The sequence below is a fragment of the Phascolarctos cinereus genome, unplaced genomic scaffold, assembly GCF_003287225.1.
Source record: "Phascolarctos cinereus isolate Bilbo 61053 unplaced genomic scaffold, phaCin_HiC Scaffold_4;HRSCAF=312, whole genome shotgun sequence".
NCBI lineage: Eukaryota > Metazoa > Chordata > Mammalia > Diprotodontia > Phascolarctidae > Phascolarctos > Phascolarctos cinereus.
In genome coordinates, this window is record NW_027555847.1 from 720,835,939 (window position 1) to 720,856,714 (window position 20,776).

Here is a 20,776-nt window from a genome sequence, read left to right on the forward strand (position 1 = left end):
CTGAAGCAAGGCAGACTTTTGAAGGGGGCAGGATAAAAAAGAGAAGGAAGGATAAACAGAAAAAAATAGAACAGAGGGAAATGCATAGTTAATGATTATAACTTTTAATGTGAATAAGATGAGCTAATCCTTAGAATGGAAGTAGATAGCAGAATGGATTGGAAATCAGAATCCAACAATAGGTTATATACAAGAGACAGAAAGTCTGAAACAGAAAGTCACACACATACTTAAAATAAAGGGCTGGAGCAGAAAGCTTCAGCTGAAGTTAAAAAGGGAAGGGTAGCAATCATGATCTCAGATGAACTAAAACAAAATTAGACCTAATTGAAAGAGCTAATCAGGGAATTTTTTCACAGCAAGTTTCTCTGATAAAGGCCTCATTTCTCAAATATGTACTGAGTATAGCATTGAGTCAGATTTATAAAAAATAACAGCCATTCCTCAATTGATAAATGATCAAAGGATATGAACAGGCAGTTTTTCAGAAAAAGAAATCAAAGCTATCCATAGTCACATGAAAAAATGCTCTAAATCACTATTGATTAGAGAAATGCAAATTAAAACAACTCATGCCTATCAGAAATGACATGCTGGAGGGGAGGAGGGAAAATAGGTACATTAACGAGCTATTGGTAGAGTAGGCAACTGCTCCAGTCGTTCTGGAGAACAATCTGGAATTATGCCCAAAAGGCTATAAAACTGCAATACTTTTTGACCCAGCAATACCACTACTACATCTATACCCCAAAGAGAGCAAAGAAAAAGGAAAAGGACCTATACATTCAAAAATATTTTAGCAACTTTTTATGGTGGCAAAGAATTGGAAATTGAAGGGGTGACTGAATGACTGAACAAGTTATGGCATATGATTATGTTGGAAAGCTATTTGCTATAAGAAATGATGAAGAGAGTGGTTTCAGAAAAAAAAGCAAACCTTGACAAGAACTATATAAACTGACACAAAATGAAGTGAGAAGAACTGGGAGATTGCTGTGCACAGGAATGGTGTAATGATGATCAACAGTGAAAGACCTGGCTACTCTGATCAATACAATAATCCAAGATGACGCCAGAGGACTCATGATGAAAAAGTGCTATCCATCTCCAAAGAGAGAAATGATTAATTCTGAGTACAAATTGGAGTATAATTTTCTCGTTTTCTTTTTTTTTTTGCCTTTTTTTTTTTTGGTGATATGGCTAGTATGGAAATACATTTTGCATGATTTCACATCTATATTTGTGCCTTCTCAGTGGGTAGGGGAGGAACAGGTGGGAGGGAATCTGAACCTCAAAATTTAAAAAGAAAAGTGTGTTAAAAACAACGATGATGTAAAGTCAGGAAGACCTGAGCTCCAACCCTGCCTCAGACACTCACTAGCTGTGTGAGCCTGGGCCAGTCCCTTCACCTTTATATGCCTCAGTGTCCGTAACTAAAATGGGTATTATGAGAGCATCAACCTTGAAGTGTTGTGAGGATCAAATGAGGTAATATTTGTAAAAAGCACTTAGCACAATGCCTGGTAAATAAAAGGTGCTATAGAAATACTTATTCTTCCCTTCCCCTCAGTGTCCTTATCTGTAAAATGGGAATCATAATAAGCACCTACCTCCCATGGTTATTGTGAGGGAATGATGAGATGAGATTTGTGAAGCGCTCTGGAAACTTTAAGGCACTATGTAAATGCTAAGCTATAAATGCTTATTATTGTTATTCTTATTACATAGCACCTACAGAATGGCAAGGCATTTTATAAATACAATCTTACTTAACCCTTATGACAAGCCCATTGGGTAGTTGTTATTCTTATATACAGATGAGAAAATTGAGGCAGACTGAGGTGAAATGACTTACCCAGGGTCAAAGAGCTGAGGTTGGATTTGAACTCAGGTCTTCTTGACTCCAGAGCTAGCACTCTCTACACTTTCTGCTTAAGTCAGCTCTCTTTCCACAAGGCCACATTGCCTCAGATAGAATGGATTTCCTCACAAGAGCTTCTTGAGGTAGATGGTGCAAGTGACTGGAGGACGGCTGCGCAGGTATCCAGTACCAGAGTTTGCATTTGAGCCTGGTTTCCTAGAAGCCAAATGCAGTGCTTTCTTTTACAGGGCTGTGCCTGCTTTCCATGTGGTCAAGGGACAAGAAGTCACAAAGAGAGCCAGTGGCAGAGTCCATACTTCAACCCAGGAAATCAAACCTTCTTTCCACTAGATTATTCTGTTCATTTTTTACAACTGTGGAAACTGAGGCCCAGCGAGGATCATCAGCATGCCCAGGGCCACTCAGCGCCCCCCAGGGTCGGCCTGGGCAGGAGTCAAGCGTCAGGAATGGCCACCATTCTTGGGTCTGGGATCCCTAAGGCCAGGCTGGCACCCTCCTCTCCCTTCCCCAGGCGGCCCGAGGCTCCTCCCTGCACCGACTTGATACCTGCCCTGCCCCTGTCCTGCCCCAGCCCGGCCTCCGCCTTTCTCAGGATCCCAGGAGCCCGGCACTCTCCTCTCAGATCCACCCCAATATCCGTGTCCAAGGGACGTCTGCCCAGGAAGGACCCGCTCCCCACCCCCGAGATCCAGAGGGGGCCTCCCTCTCCCACCTCTCCAGCCACTCCGCTGTCCTGCCCTCCCCTGCCTCCTTTGCCCTGCCCTCCCCTCCCCGGGCCGGGGCTGATCATTAACCGGGATCCCCGACACAGGCGCTATAAGAAGGAAGACAGTGGGCCAGGTCGGCCCAGAACGGTCTGTCTGTCGGTCAGGACGGACCTGCCGCCATGGACACCACCGTGAGCCCCAGCATTTCTGCCGGGACCCCCACGCCTCCCCTCTCATCGGATCGCATCAACAATGCGGCGGACATCTCAGTCATTGTCATCTACCTCGTGGTGGTCATGGCCGTGGGGCTGTGGGTACGTGGGGGACCCAGGGGCAGGGAAGGGCAGGAGAGCACGGACAGCGGGAGCTAAGGGGGTGACTGTAAGACGTAGGATAAGTCATTCACCCTTCTGAGCCCTTAAAATGAGGGTGTAGGACTAGGTAAATTAGCTCTCTAGCTATGACACTCTCTGTTGAGCTCTGACAGTCTGTTCTAAGTTTCCTCCCAGCTCTGACAGACATTCAATGCTCCCTGTTCTAAGAACCCTCCAAATCTGGACATGTTATTTTCTAAAGGGTGATCTGACCCTGTGCTTAAAGGTCTTTGCCGCTGGAGAGTCTATGACCCTATGACTTGGAGAGGACTGATGCATGGGAAGGGGGAGTGCAGGGAGCAGGGAGGGAGCAGGGGAGCCAGGGAGATGGGAAGCCCAGGCTGAGACAGCGCTCTGCTGCACCAAGGAACAGGGAAGGCAGAGAGAAGGCAAGTGAGGGGGAGTTTCTGGGCTAGCAGAATAGTTCAGAAACTTGGGGAGAGGAGAAGCAAGGGGCAGTTTGAGGGATTAAGAATGACTGAGGCAGCAGAGGATGGGAAGGTGGTGGAGGCAGGGGCTGAGTCTATAGAAGAGGGGACCCAAGGAGGCCAGGCTAATGATAGGCTCAAGGGGCTAGGAACTGGGGGGTGAGAGAAGAGGGAGGGGACTTGGAGAAAGGGCCATCTATCGGGCATGATGTGAGGGTCTGGGAAGAGCGGTGGGGAAGCAGAAGGTAGGAGAGCTCAGTGAGGCAGGGAGGGGGCATAGAGTCCGCAAGAGGGCTAGAGAATTTGGAGAAGAATAGAAGGTAGAATGTGAGGGTCTGAGCACTGGAACCAGGGAAGGCAGGAAAAGGGCTTGCCCAGCGGTTCAGGGTCAGGTGCAGAGCTGAGAGGCCACGTTCCTCGAAAGCTAACAGGTGTTCCACATTCAGGCACTGGCCAGCTTGGGTTGCCAGGCCTTCAGTGCCCCTTGGAGAATGGACAGGAAGGATCCTTAAGGGTCTGGGACTCCAGAAGGGTACGAGAATTAGCTGCCTGGCAGCCAGCCCTTCAGACACTGGTAACTCTTCCCGGATTATGAAGGAGGCACTTCTGGGACATGGCACCTAACCAGAGAAACTTGTTCTCAGGGCACACCCAGGGGACAGGGAAGGGGGTGGCTTAGCCAGCCAACTTCCCAAGTGGGTTCTGTGGTTGTAAAGGTGACTGAGTGAGGAGGCAGGGCTGACTGTGGCTCCCTTGCTTCACTCTGGGTGGCTCAGAAGATGAGGGAAGTGAGGATTAACTCTTTAGGAACCACTGAGGATCTTTTCCCCAGGAGTCAGTGACAGTACTGAATGAATTACTTAGGAACTGTCCAAACCAGACAGGGCTATGGCTCTAATCCAGCTGGGGTTTTAGGATCACTGCAGGCTCCTTGACTAACTGGCAGAAAAGACCTGAGAAGTCACCAAATCTAACCCCCCTCTTTTTACAGATGGGGAAACCAAGGCACAGGGAGGTCACACAATGTATCATCTGACTCCTAGCCTGCTTTCCTCTATCATGCTATTTCTCCATCTAATAGCTGAGCAAACTGAGATGCAGAGCAGTGAGGTCACCTAGGGAGGTAGCATCAGAGCCAGGAGCAGAGAACTCACGCTCCTTGGTTCCCAGCTCTGGCCTCTGGATATTGGAGCCCACAGCACCAGGACACGGAGTTGTATGTAGGCCAAGTTGGAGACCAAAGCAGCGAGTCCATTGATGAGACCCGATCTTCTGTCCCACCCCAGGGGCCTTCGCACCCAGCACCCAGCGCTGACAGTGTTTTCCCCTGGGGTCACATCTTCCCCGATACACTCTGCTAATCTGTTGTCCTTCCCTCCCTCATCTGCTCTCTCCTGCCTCTAAGGTGTTTACACCTTTCCAATGTTCATGCCTCATTAATGGCCATTTAGTCCAAAGCTGACCATTTCAGCTTTTATTCCCGCTCATAAACCTCATTCTCTATAGCCTGCTGCCTCACTTTATGGTCCCCATAGCCTTCAGTTCTCATTCTTTTTGCCTGGAGAGTCCTGAGAACATCTCCTGTGAGAGATGCTATCTGGCTACCTCTCAGAGGAGGAGCCTGGCCTCTCCCCTGTCCTCTGCCGGCCTGCAGCCCACGAGTCCCTTCTTTCTGGGCTTTCTCTCACTTTGTCGCATGGATAACGGCCCCTCAGCGCCTGACTCTCTTTGTTCCCACACTGCCAGCGTCTTCTGCCTTAGTGCTTTGTATTGCTTTGCACCAACCTCCCCCAGCTTTCCTGCCGGCACGTTGAGTAGATTGCAGAATGAGGGCTGGGAGTTACCTTCAAGGCCATCTTAGTCCCTCCCCCTCTCCCATTTTATGAGGAAGGAAACTGAGGACAGAGAGGCAGTATGGAGTATTGGGTAGAAGGCTGGACCTGTTTGAGTCAGGGAAGGTCTAGGTTCAAATCTCACCTCTGACAATCAATAGCTGAGTCACCCCAGGGAAATCACTCTTTGAGGTCACCGTCCTCATCTGTAAAATGAGCTGAGTGTACTACGTCGTGGCCTCTGGGTCCTTTCAATTTCTAAGTTCAGGCTCCTGAGAGTTTAGAGGAAAATGACTTATGCAAGGTCACAATGGTAGAGTGAGGTAAGTGGTCGAGATGGGAAGAGAACCCAGATTCCCTGGCTTCCAATCTAGTACAGCTTCCATTCCTTTTGAGGGCATGAGTGTCCTAGAGTTAGTTATATGTTAGGAAAGGAAACATTTATAAAGTGCTTACCATGTGCCTGGTATCTTGGTAAGCACTTTCTAAATCATTTCCCATTTTATCCTCATAACCACCCTTGGAGATAGGTACCATTATTATTTCCACTTTACAGTTGAAGAAACTGAGGCAGGCAGAGGTTTGGTGACTTGTCTAATGTCACACAGTTAGTGCCCAAGTTTGGATTTGAACTCAGGTTTTCCTGCCTCCAGGCCCAGCCTCCTATCCACTGAGCCACCCAGCCACCTCTCAGTTAGCATCACAGACAATAGGAGATGGCTAGGACCTCAGAGACCACTCTATTCCCTTCAACAAGCATTTTACAGGTGAAGGAAACTGAAGCCCAGGGAGATTTAGTGACATGCTTGCTCAAGGTCATCTAGGCACTAGGGGTGACATTGATCGTAGGGTGGAAAATTTAGAGCTGGGAGGGATCTCCGAAGTCACTGAGTCCAATCTCTCCATTTCACAGATGAGGAAAACTGAGGCCCAGGGAGGTTAGGGAAGGAATCCAAGGTTACCTAGGGAATAAGTAGCAGACCCAGGATTCAAAGCCTGGCCCCCAGATTTCAAATGTAGTGCTCTTTTGACTATGCATTAGGAGGATGGCAGTGGGAAGGAGGAATCAGAGGGCAGAGGGACTGAGGGCCAACTGGCTTGGAACTCACCCTGGAAGCTTCAATGTGATCCAGATTCATGGGCTGGCTGACAATGAAGTGAACAGGGCGGGGGATGGGTGGGGAGGGGATAGGGTGGCCCTGAGGAGGAGGCTGCTGTGACAGGAGACAGTGGGACATACTGCTCTGGGAGGGGGGAGAGTCTATGCATGAAGTGATAGGAAGGAGGGAGGCAGTCAGTCAGTGAACAAGCATTTATTGAGCACTTACTGTGTTCAAGGTACTGTGCTAAGCACTGGGGATAGGCCCTCAAGGACCTCCCTTGCAAGGAGACAATCTGAGTATTAGATCTATAGAGTCCATGGAAGGTCAGCTCAAAGGGAAGGCACTAGCACTGGGAGCCTTGGAAAGGCCTCCTGCCCAAGTGGCATTGGAGATGAGACCCGAGGAAGTGAGGAGTGAGAGGCATGCCAGGCATGGGGAACAGCCAGGTGCAGAGGCACAGAGGTGGGAGAGAAAGACCAAGTAGTTGAACTCATGTTTATTAATTGTCTTCTCTGTGTAATAGAGTGCCAGGCTTGGAATCAGGAGGATTCATCTTCCTGAGTTCAAATCTGGCCTCAGACACTTACAAGCTGTGACCCTGGGCAAGTCACTTCACCTTGTTTGCCTCAGTTTCCTCATCTGTAAAATGTGCTGGAGAAAGAAATGACAAACCGCGCCAGTATCTTTGCCAAGATAACCCCAAATGGGGTCCTGGTGAGTCAGACACAACTGAAAAATGACTGAATAATCTCTGGGTAATGCACGACGTTTGGTTCCTACTGTGGTAGAGTGGATCGATATCTGAACCTAGAGTCTAGGAGGACTGAGGATTTGGAATGTGAGAGCTGGGAGGGGCCTTAGAACAGGGAATGTCAGGGCACAGAAGCTAGGCTTCCCAGAAAAGAAATCAAGAAAGCCCTCTAGCAGAGGTGACTCTTGAGCTGAGTCCAGGAGGGAAGCAGAATGAGGAGGCATCGGGGGAATTCTAGCTCTTTCCAAGTGCCCACATCTTCTGGGGGGAAGGACCTTTGTGCCTGCACCCCTCCCCATCCTGGCCTCTCCCTCCATAAAAGGTTTATGTAGGTAACATTCACACCAGTGGTTCCAAAGTCAGTCTAACTTGGACCCTTCGTGGGTCCTATTTCCCAATGGAAATGATTTAAGAGTCCCCAAGCAGAGGCCAATTAGTCAATAAACATTTGTTAAGCTACTGTGTGCCAAGCACGGTCAAGAACTGGGGACATAAAGAAAGGCAAAAGACAGCCTCAGCCTTTTTTCCACCATTCGCCACTGTCCCTGCAAGAACAGAAGGGTCCCCCAGTAGAGCCGAAGGCCATCTTGTAGTTTTCTTTGTTCCATAGTTTGCTGTGGTTGAACAATTCATCCAGTCCTGGTGATTTGCTCCTCTGTGCTTGGCTTGGCTAGCTGCTGGACAGCTACTGTCCAGCCTGTACCTGAAGCCTTTCCAGCTTGGTAGGACCTGTGAGGACCCATACTCCATTGGTGTAGCCTTTGAAGACCTATGTTCACCTCCACACAACCATGAGAGATCAGAGCAGGAGTTTGTGGAGTCAAGGTGGGGTGTGATATAGAATGGGAAGGGGGGTGTTCTTTCTGTAAATCTCATCAGATTCTTTTGGATACCTATTGAGCTTCTGATCTTATCCTTCTAGGCCATGCTGTCAACCAATCGTGGGACTGTTGGAGGCTTCTTCCTGGCAGGCCGGAGTATGGTGTGGTGGCCGGTGAGTGTTACCAGAGATGGTCCTTATTTGAAAAGGATAGTCCCCTTCTGCGGACTGGGCTGTGTTTCAACTTGTTCTCTTCTGAAGAATCCGTCTGCTTCTTGGCTGTGTGGGCATTGGTGCCTTCCTGTCCCCTGACCTGGCTCCTTTGGGCACATCTGAATCTCAGCATGTGGGCACCTTTCCTATCCTTAGGTGATCTCAGGACCACAGGACTTATCATTATCATTATAAAAGTTCTGTTGATGACTTCTGTCTTTATATCTCTTTCATTTCTGAATCCATCCCTTCCTCTCTAGCCAGAGAGCTTTCTTTTGTAATAAAGACAGTAAAAAGAAAAACATGGGTCAGTAAAACCAACAGACAATGGACAGCAACATGGCACATTCATAAACAGCCCACCTCCACCCCCCATGTCTCTAAGAAAAAGATGAGCTACATTTTTTCGTGTCTTCTCCAAGGCCAGTCTGCAGCATTCAGTTTTGTCTTTTCGTTCACATGGTGGTGGTTGCTATGTAGAATGCTTTTTTGGTTGTGTTTACTTTGGGTCTGCCTCAGTTCATGTAAGTCTTCTCATGCTTCTCTGTAAGCCTCCTATTCGATGCTATTTCTGCATGGTAATGTTTCACTCCATTTATGTACCATAACTTATCCATAACTTATTTAGCCATACCCTAATCAAGGGCATGGAATTTGTTTCCAGCTATTCGATACCACAAAAAGTGCTGGTATGGGAATTTTGGTGTACATGAGGCCTTTCTTTTCTAAATAAATAAATAAAAAGAAATTAAAAGGAAATTGAATTGAACAAAGTCCCTCCAAACAGGGAACATTTCTACGTACAAAGTAGATCAAAAAGAGGATTATATGTGAAACCATAAATCACTTGTATGTACATTTTGCTTTTAAAAATATATAATAAATTAAATATATTACTTTCAAATCTGTCCTGCTTCTCTCTATTTCCTTCTGAATTTCCTTCCATTCTCTTCTGTGCATTAAAAAAAAAAAGTTTCAGGGCTGCTAGATGGCACAGTGGATAGGGCACTGGTCCTGGATTCAAGAAGACCTGAGTTCAAATCTGGCCTCAAAGATTTGACACTTACTAGCTGTGTGACTCTGAGCAAGTCACTTCACCCCACTGCCTCACCAAAAAAAAAAAAAAATCTTCCAATGGCCACTTTTCTTCTCTGAGAGCAATCCTATTGCTACTTACCTTCCCCTCTAAATCCCTTTACCTCACTTTTTTTTTTAAAGAAAATCACGATCATTGAAACCAAAAAGCATAATTAAGCAAAAAAAAAGAAAGTCCATGTATCAACTATGTCCAGAATGTATTTTTCATTCTGCATCTTCTGTCCACTTTTTCTCTTTCAGAAGGTGGGCAGTATATGTAACATTCCTTTCTGTTTTTTTTTTTTAACCACCTAGGAGTATACCCCTTAACAGCAGAATCTCTGGGCCAAAGGATATGAACATTTTAGTCACTTTTGGAGGGCAGAATTCCAAACTGCTGTCTAGAATGGATGAACTAATTAATGGTTTCACCAATAGTGTATTAGCATGCCTGTCTTTCCACAGCCCCTCCAACACTGATTATTTCTATGTTTTGTCAGGACCATAGGCTTTAGACCTTCTCTGAGATTTAGGATTATAGTTAAGAACCTAAAACCAAGGCTCTGCGTAGACGGATGAGGAGGAGGTGACATCCCCTCATGTGGATCTGCTCATCATTATCTGTTTGGTCATCTTGCCTAGATTCAACTGATTTAATTAAACAATCATTTGGGGTCAGTCAAATATGTGGCCAATTTGAGCAAAGTTTTTGGATTGGATTGGGCCTAGCTGATCAAACCCACTGGTTGCCTGGGTGTAGACATTGCCCTGAGACTTGTAAATAAGAGGATGAGGAAGGGAGAAGAGGAATCATTAGGACAGACAAGGAATAATAATGAGAAGTAGTATAGAAGAGCAAGCAGGTGATTAGAATGCTGTCATGTGCACCAGATAGAGTGGGCAGAGGACATTTGGCCTGGTGGTAGGAGTCCTAGCCTTGGGACTTGAAGACCTGGGTTCAAAATCCACCTTGATAGATTGTTATTAGGCAAGGGAGTTTGGGGACTCCCTTTTCCTCTTTGAGACTCAGTTTTCTGCTGTGAAAAGTGAGGGCGTTGGGCTAGAATCTAGTCATCTAGTCACCAGATGGTCATCAAGGTCTCTTTTCGTTCTGACATCCTGGGAATGGGCACCTGAGCCTCATTCTCACGATGTTGGGGACCTGCGCGGGTGTTGGTGCTCATGGGCAGACTTAGGCCAGCTCCCCAGAGCCTCAGCTGTGCCCACTTGCTGACATGGTTTAGTCATTCTGATGCAAAAAAGTTAAGAGACTGACCCTGGCTTCTGGACTGACCTCCTCCTCCTCCTTCTCCTCCTCCTCCCAGCTGGCTACATGTAGGTAATGCTTTGGGTTTGTAAGGGTTTTACATACATTATCTGTATTAAATGCCTCAATTTCCCCGTTTTACAGAAGAGGAAACTGAGGCAATAATCATAGCTTGCATTTCTCTAGCCTTCCAACAGTTGCTAAGTGCTCAACACAGATTATCTCATTTGATCCTTAACACAACCTGGTGCCATTATTAGCTCCATTTTACAGATGAGGAAATTGAGACTGAGAGAGGCTAAGAGTCTTGCTAAGGGTCTTCTTGACTCCAAGTTCAGTGAATCTAGCTGATTGAAACTCAAAAAAGGGAAGAGATTTTCCCAGGGTCACACAGGTAGTGAGACGTCACTGTCATGGACCCATAGGAGTGTCACTCTGGAGCTGGAAAGGACCTGAGTCATTTTATATGTGAGGAAACTGAGGCCCAGGGAGGCCATAGGCTTATAAATCATGAGGTGGAAGGCATTTCAGAATTAATCTAGTCCAAACTCCCTCCTCCCATTTTACAGACAAGGAAACTGAGCTTTATAGAGGGGCTGTGAGTTGTCCAGGGTCACACAGAGAGAACTTGGGTTCTATGATTATAAACCCAGCACTTTTTCCATGATCTCATGCTGAAGTGTGGTGAAAGTGGTGGTTAGTGTGACATGGAAGAACTCTATTATAATTTTTTGAGCTTAATCTATGCCCTTTGTTTTTTTTTTGTTTTTAACATTGGAGACACTTCCCGTTATTCCCCTCCCTGAATCCCTAAGCAATCCCCGTTCCACAGAAAATCATCCAAGCAAAACCATTGACACCGTGACCATGCATCCAAGCAGCAAAAGCAACATTTAGTGCCAGGAGAGAGGTGTGTTTCATCCTCTGCTGGCTGCCTTTTATCTGAATTCAACTACCAGGTATTTGACCCTGATCTTTCTTTTGTACTTGACCCACTTTCCATTAGACCAAAGTTACTAACACCCTTGTCTTTCTCCTGCCTCCAACCATTAGATTTAAGATCCCTTGAAAGTCAGATCTGGGTCATGTCTCTTTTTAGCTAGACCTAGGGCCTTTCATGTGCAGGTATTTAATAAATATTTGCAGAATTTCTTGGATTCCCTGGTCTTTTTTTTTTTTTTTTTGTAGTTTCTCCTAGGGCATTAATTGTAGTTTTCTCTTCATTTCATCTTGAAAAAAAATGTCCAGGATTAGTTTATTGGGGCTGGACCTTGACTGCTAAACTCTGTTCGCTCTGGAGCCAACTCAAAGGTCATTGCCAGATTATACAGCCCATTCAGCCAGTGCTGGGAAGAAGCCCTTCTGGCCAGAGCCTTGGTGTCATGAAAACCCAGCAGCGACGCCTCCCTTTCTCTGTGGATGAGTGCTGTCATGGGATCCATCCTTCCATCTCCTTCTTTGGCCATGGGCCTCAGAGGCTATTTGCCTGTTGGGAAAGGTCAGCGCACACCAGTGTCCCTCAGTTAGTTTCTATGTGACCCTGTGTCCTGGTTTGAATGGAGGAGTCTGGAGGACTTAGTTTGTGAGTCTGTATCCTTACACCCTCTTTCTGTGAACTTGACCCAGAAAAGGCCCAGTGGAGCAGGGTGGGGTGGAGGTAGGGAATGGGAATGAGGCAATGCTTTTTCAGCTACCATGGTGGGTAAGAATTCCTCTGATACTTAATGCCTGAGTGACCTGGGACAAGTCTCTTAAAATTGGCCTCAATTCCCTCATCTGAAAAGAGAGGAAATGTCAGAAGATAGAGGAAGATGGGATGCATTATATTCCTTGTCTATCTACATAGAACTCCAGATTTAGAGGTAACTCTGATGTCTCTCTCAGGGAAATCAATGGTCTTTGGTATATTGATGTAAAGCACTGCAAGTATTGCTATTAGGGTCAGAGAGAGATGAAGATGCCAGGAGCGTTGTCCCCTTTCCCCGGTCCGTGTTCATAGCATGGTAAATTGGGGGCAGGAAGGGACTCCAGAGGCCATTGAATTCAATCTCCACATTTTACAGATGAGGAAACTGAGGCCCTGGGAGGGTGATTTTCTTGGCTAAAGTCACACTGAGAGTCAGTGGCAGAGCTTGGATTTGAACTCAGGTCTTCTGACTCTTTCTACTATCATCACTTTGCCTCTCTAGTCCTGGCTTTTTTTATGTATACCTGACATTTTGCAGCACAGACTTTGCCGGTCTTGTACTGCATCAGCTGGTCCTCTTTTCCTTTCTGAGCCTCAGTTTCTTTATCTGCAAAGTGAGAGGGTTAGAGTACATGAGCTCCAAGGCTCTCTTCAGCCCCATGATCCCTTGAGAGAGAATTTCATAACAGTGTGTCTATTCATCCCTCTCACGAATCTTCCTAGGACAGGTTCAATCCCAATCAGATGATGAGGTGACGGCATGCACGAAAACCTTGACTGAACAGAGCCCTGAGACAACCAGTTATCTGTCCCTTCCTTCTCCTTTCTTCCTCCTTCCCATCTCTCCTCCCCGCAACACCCTTCTCATTCAACTTTTAGGAGAAAGAGGAAAATTCTGACCAAGCAAGCTCAGATCAGGAATCTAGGGTGACATTGTGAGATCCGTCCTTTAGAAAGTCATATTGACAGCAGTGGAGAGGATGGATCTGAGAGGGAAGGGACAGAGGCAAGGAGGCCAATAGAAAGTTGTTGCAATGGGCCTGGCAAAAGATGAGGGTCTGAAGTAGGGTAGTGGCTGTGCGAGTGAAGAGGAGGGGCCAAATGGGGGAGGGTAGGCATGGCCCAAACGATAGAATCAGCTGAATCATCTGTGTCGTGGACTAGTCTCTGTCTCTGTCTCTGTGCATATATATGTGTGTGTATATATAAATATAAATAAATATGTAAGTAAATACTGTATTATGTATAATTTATACACAATATGTATATGTATATATAAATACACACATATACATATGTACACACATATATGTATGTGATGTGTGTTTATAGATAGAGAGCTATAGTCTACATATTTATCAAAATGGGCCCACCTAAGTGGTACGTTGAGTCAGTTCCCCGGGTAACTCAGTGCTTTGGCCCTGCTGTCTCCTCTGAAACAGTGCAGAGGTGTTGCCTTGCCCACTGGAAAGAAATTGAGGGCAGTGACTTGCGTGGTCAGGTTGGGAGAGCTGACTGGGGGCAGGGAACAAGAATGGGCATTGAGCTTACAATCCTAGTACCCTAAATCTAGTATTGGAAGAGGTGTTATCAGTCATCAGGTGCAATGCCTACATTTCACAGATGAGGAAACTGAGGCCCAAGGATGTCATAGAATCATAGATCTAGCACTGACCTTAGAGGCCCTCTCTTCTAGCCCCCTCATTTCACAACTGAGACCCATGGAAATCAAGGGACTCACTCAAGGTCACTCTGATTCCAGAGCCATTGGCTTCTTTTACTGAACTATATTTGAAATGTTCCTTAGAGAGGCTTAATATTAAAAAAAGGGAAGAATCCTAAAGGGAATCCTTCTATAGGATGACATCTGTGTTTCTTGGAAGCAGTCCCTCCCCGATTTATTATTTTTGGACATGAATTTTTATGGGTCCTGTTTTCTTAATCCTCTTTAAAACATGACTTGTGGTTAAACAGTGAAGGACATTCCAAGGTAAACCTTGTCCCAGGTGCCCAATTGGCACCTAGAGGAGGTAGAGTGTGTAAGAGGGCTGGTCCCTCTCTCCCGCTGCTCACCCATCCTTCAGAGGGTTCCCTGTGTTTCACACTCCCATTTCCTCCCAGAGGAGGAAATCTTCACTAACCTTTGATTCTTACAAGCAAATGATTTCTAGAGGAGAGCAAACAAAGTCAACCAGGGTCAATGTCAGAGTTCGTTTGTGGGAATGTGTAACTGAGTACACCCTCTTCACTGATCCCCTGAGTGAGGCACTGGCCTGGGGGAATCGAAGAGAGGGCAACCATCAGAAACTTCATGGGAGTGAGGGATCATGGGAGCGTAGAGGTAGATCATCAAATTCAATCCCCTCATTTTATAGGTGAGGAAACTGAGTCCTGGGGAGGGAAAGTGACTTGCCTAAGGTTGCACAGGTAGCCTTCAAGTTTCAGAGCAGAGATTCTAGCTGAGGTCCTCTGATTACAAATCTAGGACCCTTTCCACTGTAACATAAGTGAAAGGCAACATGCTGAGGTGAACAGAACTGTGTGCGTGTTGTGTCTCCCAACAGAATGGAAGCTCTTGAGGGCAGGGATAGTTTCACTTTTGCCTTTGCATTGTCAGTGCTTGGCCCATATTAGGTGCTTAATAAATGTAATAAATGCTTGCTGATTGGAAGAAAGAAGGCTAGGCAGGCTAAGAGCTTGAGCGGATTAGGATATTAATTTCTTCTCTTCCACCAGTCCAGTTGGGAGCTAGGAAAGCAAGGCAGAGGTAGGTACCCTGGGGAGTCAGCCAGAAGGGGGTGGGTGGGGAGGCTGGCTCCCAAGGGTTTTGTACGAGGATTCTCCAATCTGGAATTGTTCTGCCCAGCAAAGAAGCCTGCCGTTGGACTAAGGTATATGTGCTCTTCCCAGAGCAGTTCTCTGCTTTATTTGAAGTTTCACTGAGGCTCAGATGAATCCTCAGATACTCAAAGGGTTATAACTTCAGTTGTTTTTCAGTCCTGACTCCTTGTGACTCCTTTTGGGGTTTTCTTGGCAAAGATACTAGAGTGGTGTGCCATTTCCTTCTCCAGCTCATGTCACAGATGAGGAAACTGAAGTGAACAGGGTTAAGTGACTTGTCTGAGGCCACATTTGAACTCAGGTCTTCCTGATTCTAGGCCTGGGGCTCTATTCGCTCTGTCACTTATTTATTGCCAAATGTCTTCTCAGGAATTTATCACATCAAACACCAGCCCAGGCAAACAAACTGACTTGGGGACTGTTTACATTTCAATGACTTAATTTTCACACACCAAGCAGAAGAATAGGATTTCTGTCCCTCCCTCTGAGATGCCATTAGGTTTCTTTCTTTGTCCCTGGCCCTGGTTTCCTCGCCTGAATGGTCACCATGAGCGTGACCTCCATCCTTCTGGCTCTGCTTTTGGGCCATGGTGCAGCTTTCTTTGTGTTCGCTGCCCCCCTCCCCTTCGTTGAGGTCTTGGTGGCGCCCAAGAACTCCATTCCATCCACAGAAATTTGCTGGGGGATTTCCTTGGCTGGGCATACTCTGACGGCTACAAATCCCCAGCCCTTCTGCCCTCTTTATGTGCTGTTTCGTGGCTGATGCCATTTACTCCGTGGTAACCCAATATCATTCTCATCATTGTTCTTAACTTCTTCTGTCTTTTCACACATTTCAAAGTTCTTGGCACTGCCTGGTTTCTCTTTCCCTCTTAGCAACCCTGTGAAAAATGCCAGACAGAGAAGTTTCTACTTGATCCTAAGAGAGACTAGTCTAGAGCTGGGCAGCCCAAGAACTGAGGCTCCCAGAGGTTAATCAAGTCAGCCAAGGTCACACATAAGACTAGAACCCAAGTCTCCTGCTTCCCAGGCCAGGGCTCTTCTCCCCCCTCCCATGGGTCTTCTGTTCCTGAGCCCAGAAACAAGAGTGGCTCCAGGCATTGGAGTCTCAATGGGACCACATGGACAAGCTTGCATGAAAAGTCAGCCTACTAGATGTCACTGACTTGCCCAGGCCTTGATGGGATTCCTCATTGGCCACAAACACACAGTGGCTTTCATCCTCTGAGAGTTGTTGCTAAAGCCGGGCACTCCCTCCACCACCTACCTGGCAGTAGAAGTGCTTCATTCACTGTCTGACCTGTTCCTTGGGCCTCGGTCATGTGGCTCCATTCCCATTCTCCAGCACCCAACCTCTTCTAGGGCACCTTCCTGGATGAAGACCAGGCTGTCAACATTGCTGGGGAGGCCTCGGTTTGCACAAGATCTAGTGTTATTCTATGGGACATACTAGGGGATAGTACACATGCTAAGTCCCTTACAATTCCTAACCAGTAGTCCTAGAAAACCCCCCTGAAGTATCCAAAAGGTGGACCCTTTGAGAATCTGTGTTCCATTGTACAGCTTGGCCAAAGTCCCACAGAAAGGAAGAAGCAAAGCCTTGTTCAGCCATAAGGGTCTGGAAGGTGTCAAAGACCATTCTCTAAGTTAAAGTGGGTGTACCCACACTGGTGACAAAAATTATACAGCTAGGTCCCAATTGATGTGAATAAGAAATCCGCAGAAGTAATTGCATGCATTTTTATTTATACTATTCTAAGTTATGATTATATAAAACATGGCACTTGGCTCCAGCCCAATGGAAATATTCAGTATGAATTCAAATAATTTGACTACTTCATGGAATTTGTTATTCACATTAATCAGGCCCCAGCTGTAGCTTCTTAGAAGCCTGAATTGCAGAACCGCAGAATTTCAGAATTAGGAAGGGACCTTGGCAGCCAACTCAATTCAAGTCCTTGTTTTCAGCCTTCACTTGAAGACCCCCAGGGACAGTGAAGTCACTACTTCTCAAGGCAATCAGTTCCTCTTTCATATAGTTCTGATGGTTTCCTGACATCATTGTTAAATATGCTTCTTTGAAGCATCTTCCTGTGACTCTTTGTGTTGTTACCTTGCTTATCTTCTGTCCCCAAGCTGATGGCAAAACTCCAGTTTCATGAGTTCCTAACCTTTTGGCTCTTTGTGGAGGTGAGGTGTTCACGTAGGGTGGAATCTGCCAGAGTAGAATCCAGCCATTGTCTCCAGGAGGGAGTTATTTGCCTCAGAGTGAGCAGAGAAACAGACAGCTTTGGCTTCTGGAGCTGGCGTCTAAATATCAGTCCAGGAGTCAAGATGGTAGAGTCAGAAGTAAGTCGCTCTCACTGTCCCTTATTAACCTCTGAAAGCCCAGAAAATATCACCCCAGGAAAAACCCTAGAATAGCTGAACCAGCAAAAGACGGGGTGCAGCAGCCTGGTAGCCCAGGAAGCTTGAGGGATTAACAGGAAAGGCCCCTCTTGCCTTGGGGGAGAAGGAGCAGTACAGAACAGGAGGCGTCCCAGCAAGCTAGTGGAAAGCCCTACCACAGCATACCAGGGGAAGATCCTGAACCCCAGGTGATGGAGCAGGCAAACACTAACACCAGGACCCCCAAACGCCTCAGTACAGGCAGGGGAACCAGCAGAAACTGGCTCAGAAAACCACCACGTGCCATGTCATTCTATGGCAGCCAAGTCTTCCAGTGCCTCAGCAAAACTCCGGGAAGCGCACCTCCAAGGGGGAAAGCCCCAGGCAGAGAAACATGCCAACCTCCAGGGGCCAGACTACCCAATCCTACCCGTAGAGTTCCAGTGTTGCTGATTCCAGCCCAATACCAGGTAAGCTGCCAGAACGCTACAGCCTCCAACTGCCAGCACACAAAGCCAGTGACCAGGCCCTGGGCTCCCAACAGAAGAAGCTTGAGTCAGTGCCCCCTGCTCTCCAGCAGGAGAGCTTAATCTTTTTAAAGGCCAGGAAGTAAGCAAACACCACGAGCAAAAAGAAACATACTATAGATTCTTATTATGGGAACAGTGAAGATTAAGGCAGAAATTCTGGAGGACAACATTGTCAACAAACCCACATCTAGAACCTCAAAAGGGAATATGAACTGGTCTGAAGGCCCGAAAAGCCTTCTTGGAACAGCTCAAGAAGAATTTTAAAAGTCAAATAAGAGAGGTAGAAGAAAAATTGGGAAAAGAAATGAGAGGTATGCAAGAGAGAGCCAATAGCTTGGAAAAGGAAGGACAAAAATTAACTGAAGAAAACAACTTCTTAAAAAGCAGAATTGGCCAAAAAAGAAAAGGAGACATAAAAACTCACTTAGGAGAAGAACTCCTTGAAAAATAAAATGGGCCAAATGGAAAAGGAGGTACAAAATCTGATGGAAGAAAACAATTTGTTAAAAATTTGAATTGGGCAAATGGAAGCTAATGACTCTATGAGAGAGCGAGAATCAGTCAAACAGAAACAAAAGAACAAAAAAATTAGATGAAAATGTAAAATACTTCATTGGTAAAATAACTGACCTGGAAAATAGATCCAGGAGAGGCAATTTAAAAATTATTGGTCTATTTGAAAACCATGATGAAAAAAAGAGCCTGGACAACATCTTTCAGGAAATCCTCAAGGAAAACTGCCCTGAGGTCCTAGAACCAGAGGGTAAAATAGCCATAGAAAGAATCCCCCAATCACCTCCTGAAAGAGATCCCAAATTGAAAATGCCAAGGAATGCAGTAGCCAAATTCCAAAATTACCCAGTCAAAAAAGAAAGAAGCCAGAAAGAAACAATTTAAATATCATGGAACCACAGTCAGGATTACACAGGACCTTGCAGCTTCTACATTAAAAGATCATAGGGCATGGAATATGATATTCCATAAGGCAAAGGAGCTTGGATTGCAGCCAAGGATCAACTACCCAGAGAAAATGAGCATGATCTTTCAGGGGAGGAGATGGGCATTCAATGAAATAGGGGACTTCCAAACCTTCCTGGTAAATATTTATTGAGGATTTAGAAATGAAACATCCTGAACAGGCTCCACCTTGTCATCTGCCCAATCCACAAGCAGTCAGTCAGCTGATCAAGATGCATTTATTAAGCTCCTACTCTGTGTCCTGAACTGACAGGCTCCACCTTGTCATCTGCCCAATCCACAAGCAGTCAGTCAGCTGATCAAGATGCATTTATTAAGCGCCTACTCCATTCGTAGCCGTATTTTAGGTACCCGGTAAGCACTCAATAGGTGCTTGTTGGTAGATGGATTGATTGCTAGGTGACCCTCCATGGATTTTAGACCAAGGTCAAAGGACACGCTGCCCCAAATATTAGCCTTCAAAAAGAGGCTTGTTCAAATGATAGGAGAAGTAAACACTGATCCCAGAGGTTGTCTCATCCACCCCCCTCCTCATTTCCCAGGTGAGGAAACAGACCCAGGAAGGGGAAGCTGCTTATTCAAGGTTGCACAGGCAGGACCACTGTCCTGAAGTTGGAAGGGATCTCAGAGGTTATCTAGGCTAAGGCATTCTCCCTGCCCCCCCCTCCCCCCAGCCAGGCAATGGGATTAAGTGGCTTCCCCAGGGTCACACAGCTAGTAAATGTCAGGTATCTGAGGCTGGATTTGAACTCAGGTCCCCCTGACTCCAGGGCCAGTGCTCTATCCACTGTGCTACTGCCCCTGGCTAAGCCATTCTGCAGATAGGAAAACTGAGGCACAGAGTGGGGAAGGGACTAACTCAAAGACATAGAATCATTACTCTAGAGCTGGAGGGGCCATGAGAACCCAGATAATCTAGTACCTTCATTTTACAGATGAGGAAACTGTGGTCCAAGAAGAAGTGACTTGCCCAAGGTCACACAAATAGTAAGCATCAGAGCCAGGATTTGAACCCAGGCCCTTTGCCTGAAAAGTCAGTGTTTCCTCAGATAGCAAGTCTGGGTTTAATGTGGGACAAACAAATAACATTTCTGAATATTCAGTGGGATGGAGATCACAGATGAGTCTTCTTCTCTATCTGTGGCCTGGCTCCTTCCTCTCTTAGGACCTCAGTTTCCAATGATGTCAAATGAAGAAGTTGCGCTGTTTAGTCTCTAAGGTTCCTTCCAACTCTCAGTCCTAAAATTCTATGGGTCAAGGAGAGCTTCCCCAAGGGTGAGGTAGGCAGGAGGGGCTACTGCTACTATCCATTTCTCATGGTCCAGATGCAGTCTCTATTCTGAAGAAGTTTACGTTCAGTCAGTCACTCAATTAGCATTTATTAAGTGCCTGCCATGTGCCAGGCCCTGTGCTAAGCATGGGGTAGGGGTGGGAAGGGAGGATACAAGGAAAGACAAAAGATAGTCCCTGCCCTCAAGGAGCTCCCAGTCTAAGGAAGGAGACAATAGGGACCTTGGTAGCCAACATACAAGCAAGGAAAATATAGGATAAATAGGTGATAATTACCAGAAAGAAGGCACTGGAATTAAGAGGGGTTGGGAAAGACTTCCTGTAGAAGGTGGGATTTAAGGTGGGACTTGAAGGAAGCCTGGAGGTGGAAATGAGGAGTGTTCCAGGCATGGGGTGGGGGAACAGTCAGAGAAAATGCCCAGAGCTGAGAGATGAAGTGTTTGAGAGATGGCCAGAAGGCCAGGCATCACTGGATAGAAGAGTACATGGTGGGGAGGAGGGTAAGCAGGAGAAAGAAAGGTGGGAGGGGGCTGAGTTATTAAGAACCTTGAATAGGGGCAGCGAGATGGCGCAGTGGATAGAACACTGGCCCTGAAGTCAGGAGGACC

The 20,776-nt window shown here is 46.4% G+C and overlaps 1 protein-coding gene across 2 annotated transcripts in view; it reads left to right on the plus strand.

Annotated features, from left to right (window-relative positions):
• Positions 1 to 2,421: 2,421 nt before the first annotated feature.
• The window catches only part of SLC5A1 (solute carrier family 5 member 1), a 69,506-nt gene continuing 51,151 nt past the window's right edge, over positions 2,422 to 20,776 (plus strand). Inside the window, exons 1-2 of one of the 2 annotated variants that reach the window (XM_020996699.2) lie at positions 2,422 to 2,903; positions 8,000 to 8,071. In XM_020996699.2, the coding sequence (XP_020852358.1) occupies positions 2,769 to 2,903; positions 8,000 to 8,071 (207 nt within the window). In that variant the 5' untranslated portion in view covers positions 2,422 to 2,768. The remainder of the gene's footprint in view (positions 2,904 to 7,999; positions 8,072 to 20,776) is intronic. The other variant, XM_020996698.2, reaches the window with a different exon arrangement.